Below are 11,498 nucleotides of genomic sequence, written 5' to 3' on the forward strand. Positions count from 1 at the left end.
TCCCCAGTACCAAGCTGTGAGCACCATTTTTCATACTGATTTGGGTGGGTGAGACTGCACTAGGTGACTAAACCCTAACCCTAATCCTACAAGGAATTTACATACAGTAGGGGTGAAGAGTTCTGAAGATCAAAAACAAGGAAGTGACAAAAGGCATAAAGTAAGCAAGGAGAATGTGAAATATCAAGACTTCCATGGTTAAAATTAGTGTGTGGTGATTTCTTCTGTTTAATCCTAGCTGCAAAATACTTTTTTTGAGGTCTGTTGACTAATCTGGCCTTAATAATTTGCTTTGGCCATCTGGCGTGAGCTGGCGCTCTGGGGGTTAATTCGGGGGGGGGGGAGCCCTGCAGGATGAGTTTAATCCCACAGGAATTCCCTTCCCAGGCCCTCTGCTCCACAGTCTCTTTTGCCAGACACACTTTGAGCTTTTAAGTACAGTAATTGCCCTTTTCTGCTTTTTTCCTCTTTGGTTGCAGACTTAGTTCTGTCCCCTCTTGGCTGCAAACCTCCCAGGTTTGCAATTGGATGTCTTGGGAAAGGGCTTGTCCGATGCTTATAGCAAAACCCAGTTTGGCGCACACTCCTTAGAGAAACCCGTGGAAGCAACAAAACCACACGTGGGGCTGTCTCTGTAGATTCCAGCTGTTTTGCATGGTTTGCATGATCCTTAAGAGAGCCAGATACCTTGGAAAGGCTTTTTCCATCCTGTTAGGTGGGTTTTTTGTTGTTTTTTAAAGGAGGCAGTGGGCCACTGCTATATAAAGAGAAGTTAAAGTATGGCTGTGTATGTTCCTATAATGGTAGCAAAGATAATCTTTAATAAAATGTGAGTGGTGCCTGGCTAATACCTCTGAACCCCAAAAGGTGTGGAAAGTATATCACATGATGGGACGAGGTTTTGATCCTTATGCTCCCTAATCAAGCAGAGGATGCTCGCCCAAATAAAGGCTCAGATCTATCCCTGCACAAAATGTGCCCTTATTCCACCTCCTTTACTCTTACCACTTCAGGTACCGTGTTGCTATGGAGGAAGATGAGGTATAACATGTAATGGTGGAAGAATACCTAGGGTTGTTAGAGTTGTGACCGCAGATATGATCACATGTAGGGAATTTGCAGCCAGACTTTGCCCTTGCTAAACACAACTGGAGATAGAGGACTGTTACCAATAGCAACCTTTCTTTGGCAGTGCAGGGTTTTCCCAAACGTTTATGATAGCTAGCTTCCTGTACGGCTGTGGGCATGCCGTAGACTGTAATGAGCATATCTTTAAACATACACAGAGAACCATACCCTCATCAATGAGTATTGTGTTTTATGCGGGGCTGCTCTGAGGTTGTGTTGGCGTTTGCTGTAGCAGGCCTTGCCAGCAGACCAAAGATGGGGGACCTCCAGCACACAGGCCATTTCCCTCCAACCATGCCCACATGTCAATCAGCTGACATCACTGAGTGATCGTGCTGGGTGCTGCTTCAGCAGCATATTTCCTGAAGGGAAATATCCTTGCCCCTCCCATCAGCATTGACACCCACCTGTCAAAGTTTGCTTGCGGGTTGGGGGAGAGGGAGCGATCTGGTCCGCCAGACCACAAAAGTTCCCCATGTCTGAAGTAGAGGGTTGCTAGAGGGGTGCTTTGACTTTTAAACATCTATTGAAAACTCTGTTATTCAGACAGGCCTTTGGAACATTAGTTTCTTTTTCCCAACCAGTTTTTTTTAATGCTTTATCAGTGTTACTGCAATTTTATATGCTGTGTACCACCTTGCTGCATTTTATACATATTTAAATAAAAACACTCACAAGGGCTTCTTCCCAGGTAGAAAACTCAAGTTCCTCACTGGTTTAGGGCCCAACTTTTCTCACTTTAGAAATTGGGGACTGACCTTAATTATTGAAAAAGTTGTGATTTTATGTTGGACAGAGTGCCTCAGATTTTGAGTGGGCAACATGGGCTCTGGTGTTGCCCCTTGCTTTGTCGGTAGGCTCTGGCAGGCTTGCCTGGTGGTGGTGGTAGCCATGCTGCAAGTTACACTAGATGGCTGGGTTTACTGTATTGGCTTGAATATAAGCTGCACCGGCATATAAGCTGCACCCTTAAAATTCAAGGCTTATTTGCAGGTGCGGCCACCAAGCCGGTGCCGATGCTCAGCGCCCCGCTCTCCAAGCTGGTGCCAGTGCCAGGAGGCGGACGGAGTCGAGCGCCGGCACCGGCTTGGGGAGCTGGGTGCCCACCTCCTAGCTGCTTGGCGGTGCGCATGCTTCCAACTGCTTGGCTGGTGGGGGGGTGGCACACCTACCTCCCAGCTGCTTGGCAGCGTGCTCACTCTCTAGCTGCTTGGCCTGCACATGCCCCCCCCTCCGCCAAGCAGCTAGGGAACGCACACGATCCCCAGCTGCTTTCAGCAGCATATGGTAAAAAGTTGCAAATATAAGCCACACTTTAACTTTTCAGAGTCCAAAATTGGAAAAAAGTGTGGCTTATATTCAGGCCAATACGGTACCTATTTTAATATCCCACAGTGCCCTAGACTCTAGAGGTGAGGAACTTCTGACCCTTCAAGCTGTCAGACATGGCCCACAAAGCCATTTTTTAAAAATGTCCATCTGCCACCAGTTGACATCACTCAATCCAAATGATATCATGGGGGGGGGCACAGGATTTTATTCTGAATTCACTGTGTACACCAGTTCCCTTGCTGGGAACAGTAATGCACAGCTAAAGCATCAAGATTTAACTTCAGTTTATAAGCTGATGAGCAGGGGTTAAAGCAGGGGTAGGCAACCTAAGGCCCGTGGGCCGGATGCGGCCCAATCGCCTTCTCAATCCAGCCCGCAGACGGTCTGGGAATCAGCGTGTTTTTACATGAGTAGAATGTGTGCTTTTATTTAAAATGCATCTCTGGGTCATTTGTGGGGCATAGAAATTCATTCCCCCCCAAAAAAATATAGTCCGGCCCACCACATGGTCTGAGGGACGGTGGACTGGCCCACGGCTGAAAAAGGTTGCTGCCCCCTGGGTTAAAGCTTGCTCAGCATTTTGGCTGTGTGCCACTATTCCCCTGCTGGAGTTTGGTGCAGTTACCCAAAGCTCATGACGGGGTCGCTTGAAAGCCCTTTTCAGACTGTCCTGTGTTGCTCTTTTAAACCTCTGGTTTTCAGACATTTAAGAGCAGCGCTGGGCTGTTTGCAAAAGACCTTTCAAACAGCCCGATGCCGCATTTTGAAGTCATGACTGTCAGGGCTTCAAAGTAGAGCGTTGCCTGATGTCACTATGACATCAGGTGGTTGTCAGGAGGGCAGTGGGGAGATAAAGATCTGACCCACCAGCCAAAAATGGGTCCCCAGGCCTGCTGTAAAGTGACACTACATTGGGGAAAATGTAAATGGTGGCTAGACACTATAGTGCTGTTTGAAGTGCTAGGCCTGTAAAATTAAATGGAGGGCCAGGGGCAGGCGTGGGTAGCAGGCCCTGGACGTTGCCCAAGGATGTTGACGCTGGCCCTGGCCCTGCATCTTCAGGTAGCAGATATTTAATGTCTGTACATCAAAGCAGCTAAGATGCAGGAGCAAGTAACCAACAGTAGTGATGCTTTGGTATTCCTGATTGTAGAATTTCTGTCTTACATCTACTGAATAAAAAGGCAGCTGAAATGTCTGGAGGGAGAGCCTAGCACTGAGCTTGGCGGTATGTGCCAAGCCATTCCTTTGCTTGTACTCTCCAGCCACAGGAGAAGGGGGAGGTAACAGTTCACAGTACGTGAAGTGCTAGTTGTCCACTGCCACCTTCTGGTTTATATGCAGTGCTGCAGTGACTTCTCAGATGGGGAGGGAGGTTGAAGGGGGCGTTTCTGAAGAGAGAATGATAGGACTATATTACTGAGCCTTCCACCCTTGGGATTATCAGTTCATTCACTTGCAGCTGCCAGTTTACCATTCACAACCACTGAGTTTTATCTGGAATACTAGAGAGAGGGCTGAAAGCAGTGGAGACTGGGGGGGAGGGGGGGAGAAGCCTTGCATTGTAAGAACTTTATAGACCAGGCAGAAAGGCACCTTCTGGTTGTGTGTGGAATATATTAAACAACACGAAAACTTTGTCACTATGTGTGTTATTGGTGCTGCTCTAATATTTTCTTCCCCTTCCTCTGCAGATAAAGTACCATGAAGAGTTTGAGAAGAGCAGGATGGGTGCACCTGGTGGAGAGGGAGGCGAATCGGAACGCCAGAACTCCCAGGAGGGCGCCAACTACAGGAGGCCAGTGGAGCAGCAGCCACCACCACACCAGCAACTTCATCATGTCCAACCAAGTACCCCTGGTAATAAGTTGTGCTGGAGAAAAGGGGTGGGGAGAATACCAGCAATCAACCCTGCATACTTGACTGGGTCTTCCTGTGGCATTTAGCAACCCCACCACCCCAAAAAAGGGAGGGAAATCCAACAGTTTGACTCTGTTCACTGTTTGATGATAAGGTAGTGCCTTTGTAAGGACCTATTAGAATGATTGAATTGCTTTTCTGATCAGGAAAATTCCATGGCAGTTAAGGAGATGGAGGGTGGGGCTTAAGCTGAAGGTAGAGTCAAAGTAGACTGAAAGGTAAGGCAGACATTAGCGGAAAGAGAATATTCCAAGTCATCTCGGGTATTGCAGCTATCCATTTGCAGCTTCTTCAAATGTACTATGCATCTGTGAATTGTAGTCCTAGCCAAATGTGGACAGCTGACAGAGTGAGGGCTGAGAGTCTGAAATGAAGGAAACCACTTTAGACTAGGTCTGTCAGTATTATGTGAGAGCTCTGGGTTAGGTGTATCTGCAGATGTGTGGGAAAGTATTAGGAGAAACTATTAATTCAAGAGACTACAGAAGAATGTGGAAGTGCTGAAAGTAACAAATTACAAGTGAAAATTGTCTGGTCTCCTTTCCTTTATTTAATTTATAGTTAGGCTATTTTATGATTATGCATTTAACAGCATGTTTTATGAGCTGTTAGAATTTAGTATTTATTAAAATTCATTCAAGGTTTGTTAGAGAATAACTTGATTGAATTTGATAGCATTTTGTTCAAGGAACAGGCAGACTAAGATAGCTACCTGAACATTTTCTGGACCTTAGCAGCAAAAATACAGAGTTCCATGTTCCAAAGGTAAACTAAAAAAGGAGCAACCTTGTGTGCTTTGCAAAGATAAAACAGTGATTTCTGTAACAAGGAGATGCCAAACTGCAGTCACTTCCAAACAAGGTGCAGAAAGTTCTTGAGTGAAAAGGAACCCAACTAGTTTTTTCCACCAAAGCTAGTAAAGGCCTGGGGGGGGGGCGGAGCTCTTATGTTGTACCAGATTTATGTCTGGACAGTGGCTGTCAAATATTTTTACCTGTAACATTTACTCATTGCAGATTTACTCACCTGCAAAAATTCTGCATTCCTGAGGCAGGTTCTGCAGTTTCAATCTGATCAATAGACAATTAACAGTAATCTTTGTGTCCCACAGTTTACCACCACCAGCCACCAGCACAACCAGCCTCTCAGTCTTACAGCTACAAGGAACCAGCAGCACCTGTCTCAATACAGCGTAACGCCCCATCTGGCGGAGGGGTAAGTGTGATCTAGGAAGAAGGAAAGTAGCCAGTCATCAGCTGACAGTTGTGGGAGGAAGGAAGAAATGAAACTGAAATGTTAATTAAACCTGGCCTTTTGCAGAAGTCTGCCTGCCTGCCTGCCTAGACATAGACACACACACATGCGCGCGCAAGGATGCAAAAGGTTTGACTATGTACTCTGAAATATGTAGCCTGGCTCTTCCCTGTGAAATGTTCCATCTCTAAGGTTGAGTAGTGGGGAAGGCAGGAAAAAGTGTGCAGGTGTGTATATAGCAGATATAATCTGATTGGAAGTGAACAAAGTGCTTTACAGGTGCATTTGTGGGAAACCATGTAAAACATAGGCCAAGAGATGGCAATATCCTGCGCTGAGCTGCCTGTTGGCTTTATGACTGCGTCCTTTAGATACTGATCTGAAGCCACCGTTACACCTCAGTTTCCAGCCTTTGAAACATTGTTCACATTAGTGTCTTTACAATGATGTGGCTGGAAAGGATCCTAAGATAAGTTTTAAGTCCAGCCCTGTGTGTCAAGGTAGATCCTTTGACCAGATCCCATCATACATTGCAGATCATCTCACAGAACAGCATTCCATAAACCTAACCTGTGGAACAGATGGTTCCTGACCTTCCTTCAGTCTTACTACGTATTGCATGTAATAGTTTTATGTCCCGTTCTGTTAAGCCATCCTGGAAATGCCAGTTGACCACTGAACGGGAAGGGTATAAATTTTAGAAATAAACTTGTAAAGCAGCATGTTGGTGTTAACTCTGTGCCACATGCCAGCAACAAACCTAAGTTTTTGTTGCCATATGTGTGTGTGTTTGCATACACGCATGCAAAAGATCATAAAGCATGGCTTCTGGAGCACTCTAGGCTACTACCAGCAGCTTGGAACAGTGATTTAAGAGATCAGGCCTGCAAGATGCCTGTTAAAAAAATAAGGTGGGATGTACCTTTTTGTTGGGATTCAGGAACCACAAGTTTTGGAGGTCCAGTGTACTTAAAACAAAGGGTGGGTGAGGAGCCCCCAAAGTCACTGAACACTAATCCATCCCTGCTCTTTTCTTCCCCGCCCCAGAAGCGGTTCCGTGCAGTCTACGATTACAACGCAGCTGATGAGGACGAGGTCTCCTTCCAGGACGGTGACACCATAATCAATGTGCAGCAGATTGATGACGGCTGGATGTATGGCACCGTTGAGCGGACCGGTGACACAGGCATGCTTCCAGCCAACTATGTGGAGGCTATATGAGCTCCACTCGGGTGCCACCCTGAAAAGAAGCAGGGGGAGGGCTCTTGTGTGCTTCTTGTTCCATTATCCCTTCTCTGCTGTCTTGTCACACATCAGTTATTTTGTTCGGAACCTCTGACATGGCCATTTAAAAAAAATCTTCTGCCAACATAGCCTTGTTTTGGAGGCATTTGAACTTGGGGTGGGTGTCTTTTTTACTATCAAAGATCAATTGTCTTTCCATCCTCTCCCGCAGCTTTCATGAAGCATGGCACTGTGCCCTCCTCCTTCCCTAGGGACCTGCCCTTTTGGGAATTGATTTTGATGCCGATTGAAATGTGCACAACTTAACCAAACTGCTATGTGGAACCAGAATTGGAGTAGGGAGGCCCAGGGACAGGAACCACTGCCATGCTTCCTTTTGGGAGAGTGGAGCTTTGAGTAACTTGCGCAAGTCTCTGATCATTCCCATTGAAAAAAATTGTCCAAGGCCTCTGTTTGCATGTCAACTCTTGCTCATTAATTTTCCTTTCTATAAATCTTTATCAGCTGGAAATAAGTCAAACCATTTGTTAAAAGCAGGAGAGCTTTTGGAGTCAACAGGAACCAGCGCATCTGTCATAACTAGAAGGGAGATGAAAGCGAAAGCAGTAGCTGGTGCAGAGGTACAGAAGGGGAGGTTTAGGAGAAAAATAATAATTCTATCCAGGACTCTTGGATGCCATGTCTTAATAAGAGTGTACATTTACTTTAGGCTTAATATTATAGGGCATGAGGAAAACATGCACCCTGCATTCCTGGGGAAAATTAGTTTGGAGTAGAATGTGCACAGGACCTAAACTGTTGCCCAAGTTTCTGCAGCTAAGGGATTCTACTCTGCACAGCTTAATTTGGTGCTACCCCCTTGAGTTGAGAGTGTTTGAGGAGGAAGAGAAGCATATTCCAGATGCTTCTGACCATTCCTGCTGCCCTCCTCACCACCCCAAAAGTAGCTTCAAGTAAACTTTTGAACTGGCCTATGCAAGACTCCCCTAGCTTAATGCCTGCAAATAGTCATTTCTCGCAGATTCCTGGTGTTTATCAATGCCCTTCCCGCTCTGTTTTTGTAGAATTCCAAATTCTGTTGACACCTAACCTGTAGAGAGGCAGGTGGGCACTCCTCTGAATAACCTTGACTACAGCAGCCTTGGGCAAGAAGAATCCCAGTTACTGTGGAGATGTAAGCATAGGGACCAATTGCTCCTTGCTTTAGGGAGTATTCATGGGGCTCTTACTGAAGGCAGATCCGTATGTGGAGCTTTTCTCCTGAACCCACATTCCTGTCAGCCCAAAGGCAGACTTGCAGAAAGCATCATCTCCCTTTCTTGTACTTTTTGAGCCAAGCAATGTTTACAATCCTTCCTCCTCTTTCTACTGCCCCCCAAGCCAGCCTGGCAATTGGATGAAGGGATCAGGGGAACTACTGCCTTGCACTAGAAACATACCTCTTCCTCCCCCTCAAGATGCTGTTGCTGGCTTGGGATAGTCTCATGGACCAAAAGCAAATTCTTTGGAGTGTTGCTGTCAGTATAGCAGGGAACTACGATATAACTGGAAATTTATAGGGCTGTGCTGCTGTGATGGAAGAGCAAAGGCTGAGCTCCTCTAAGCAGGAGAAAGATTCTTGAAAGTCATCCTTCTCTGCATATTGATTGCTGCTTCTCCTGTTACTTTTAAAGAAGCTCAGTGACTCCCCGAGGTCACTTCTGTGTTGGGACAGAAGGCAAATCCAGTTAAACAGCCAGCAGCCATGCAGTGCAACAAACCCTTAAAAGTAGGTCTTAGAGCCTGTGTCTAATAACTCATTTAGCTGTGATGTGATTGCAAAGCTCTACCTATGGAAGAGGCCCCTGGAAAACATCTAGTGTCTTTAAATCTAACATGAGAAGTGGCTCTAAACCACTTTATTTGGTAGTTGTCTCTTACTGGGATAACTGAAATGTTTGGCAAGTGGACCTCTGGAGGCACACTTCTTACCTTTTCGTTTTTAAGAACGTCCATCAGAGGCACATACAGAGAGAGAGGTGCTCAGTCCACTGAATCCTCTGGTGGTTTTTAGTCGTCGCCTCTCAAGCACCTGGAAAGTACAAGGACCAAGTTAAAAGACACGTGCCGCCCTCACACATTCTCCCATTCCGGTGCTGTTTGCATGTATGTGCTCTTCCTTTTCCCCTTTCCTCCCCTTCTGTTCATAGTGGCATATCAGGACCTTGCCTTTCCCTCACATTGCATCCCCTCTTGCCTGTGGACTTTGTGGTACAGAGAGAACATACATATGCAATGTTAAAAGCACGAGCTTAGTCTCTTTACAAGAGGTGTGAAATAGGCTTACGTTAAGCAAGAGTTAAGGAGAACTTGCCTGCTCAATGTTTAGGCCCCTGAAGTTTGAAAGCAAAGGGATGCTACATTTCGTCATTCCCAAAGTACTCTTGCATATCTTCGTGACTGGTGGAGTACCGCACACTAGTGATTTGTAGCTAAATCTCTCAGGAGGGTTTTAAATCCCTTTGGGGCTCCCTATCCAAGTTTAAAATGATGAAGTTCCTGCACACCCCTCAGATCAGTGGCAGAAATCATGACCAAATCATTCTTTTCATAAAGTCATAGAAGCACAAACATTTTAGCATACTTTCTCAAAAATAAAAAGCCCTGGTCCCTACTTTTCCTTTGCACTAGTGATTAAAGGGAGGAGGGTTTTGGTCTCCTCTTCACCATATCCATGTCCCAGAGAGATCCATTTGTAGAAATGAAAAGGTCAACAAGAATGGTGACAAGTTTTTCTATAACGCAACCATTTTTAGAGGGATACAGGTGTCTAGGGACCACCTAATCTTAGGGTGAACTTTCTAAAGGTGCCAACGAGAATGACTGATGGGTGAAGAGAAATCACATTCTTCTTGGTGCTAAGACAGAAGCACAACCTTAGTACTGGCTGATTTCCTAACTGAAAAAGACAAAATCATGTATAGACAATCCTTAAGAGGACAGCTTTTTGTGAGGAAGATACAAAAATAACGTAATGTGAATAAATATTTTTAGAGGACCAAATAAAGTTACAATAAAATACTCTCTCATTATTTTATAAATCTCCTAGTCTTTTCAACCCTGCCCTGGGAGAAATGGTTTCTCACTGCTTGATTTTTTTTCCTGCCTTCTTTATGCACTTTTGCCTTTTTCCCCAATAGCACCTAAACCTGTATTTAAATAAAATGTTAAAAAAAGAAAGAAAAACAGCTAACTTGCATCTGTGTAGCCATTTTTATTCATGTCAAGTCTCTTGTACATTGTAGCTTTTCAAATAAGATTTCAGTGTCTGAACTTAGAATGATTTTTTTTCTTTGGAGTATATTTTGGGGTTTTCATCTGTTCTTTGTGTATTTCTTCTTTGTGGGCTTGCACGCCCTCTCCAAAAGTCATTTGGCCTTTTTCAATGGCACCATAGAATCAAATGTAGTACCAGTTCTCTTCTGGTTGACGCCAATTTGAAAATAAAAGTATAATTTTTACTGCTGACTGATTTTTGGTGGTCTTTGATAGTTTTCTCTTTCCTTTGGTAGAAATGGGAAATAAACTTACATTCAGAATACTGTAAGAAGCGACCTGCCTTCAAAATGTAAAGCAGCCTATCTATAGGGCAAGTAGTCATATAAACAGACCAAAGTTGGGTAGATTTCCCTGTATGTACAGAGAGTGACCAAACCATGATTTAGCTGCCCTTTGAAGGATTTGGCCCCTCTCACATCCTCATCTTGTGCACTTGCTCCCACCTGCACTTCCTGGTACAGACAAACCATAGTTTGCCTACAGAAGAGAATTGGAATCCCAATTCACATCATGGTGATTCACTTGATAGCCTAAGCCAAGATGATGCAATCATAACCTTTTGCTCACTGTCCTGTTGCTCCCTGATATAATTTATTTCTACAATGAAGCCACAGCTGTACTCCATAGGACTGTGGGTTTTACTCCCCAGAATAAGAAAGTCTGCTTAATAAACTCCCCCCCCCCCAGGTTGGCTTAAGTGGGAGGGTGTGCTGGTCATCCCAAAATTCCACTCTGAAAGTAAGAAAGCCTAGTGTAAAGGGGCTGTGCCTTATCCTGTAGCTTGGTAGTGCTGACCAAAGAGAGATGGAACAGGTCTGGGAACCAAAGAAAGAGCAAAATGCAAGGAAGATGGAGGCTCAAACTGACTACACTGAGTGTATGCAAAAACAGCTGAAGTAAAAAAGCATTGAAATAGTATTTCCACCTCCTATACACATTCAAATTTAAAATATACATTCCCATATCCAAATCACTGAGTAATTTTAATCTGCATTGCATCTAGGGTGTTTGCTTTTCCCAATTTCTAGTTCCTTTTCTTTGAATTTTTTTAGAGAGTTTTCAGATTATATTTCAGTAGCTTCATAAACTTGGTTGCTTACACCACAGCAACTCCAAGGGGCTGAACACTAGGCACACTTTCTCCTGTCATGTTACAGGATCTAAAACAATCAAACTTGACCACCAGAAGCCAGGGATTCTGATGCTGAAAAGCAGTTTGGAGGAGAGAAGCATAGAGTTAGCACTGGAAGACAGGTATGTGGGAGGGTGGGAGGGCAGTGGGATTGCTGAAATCAGACCCC

At 44.8% G+C, this 11,498-nt stretch overlaps 1 protein-coding gene across 1 annotated transcript in view; it reads left to right on the plus strand.

The window, feature by feature from the left end:
- LASP1 (LIM and SH3 protein 1) overlaps positions 1-10,379 on the plus strand; it is a 49,827-nt gene extending 39,448 nt beyond the window's left edge. Inside the window, exons 5-7 of the mRNA XM_080977077.1 lie at positions 4,155-4,320; positions 5,492-5,595; positions 6,682-10,379. Coding sequence (XP_080833203.1) covers positions 4,155-4,320; positions 5,492-5,595; positions 6,682-6,855 — 444 coding nt within the window. The 3' untranslated portion in view covers positions 6,856-10,379. The remainder of the gene's footprint in view (positions 1-4,154; positions 4,321-5,491; positions 5,596-6,681) is intronic.
- Positions 10,380-11,498: the final 1,119 nt, after the last annotated feature.

Source organism: Podarcis pityusensis (assembly GCF_964106645.2).
Source record: "Podarcis pityusensis genome assembly, chromosome: 13".
Lineage (NCBI taxonomy): Eukaryota > Metazoa > Chordata > Lepidosauria > Squamata > Lacertidae > Podarcis > Podarcis pityusensis.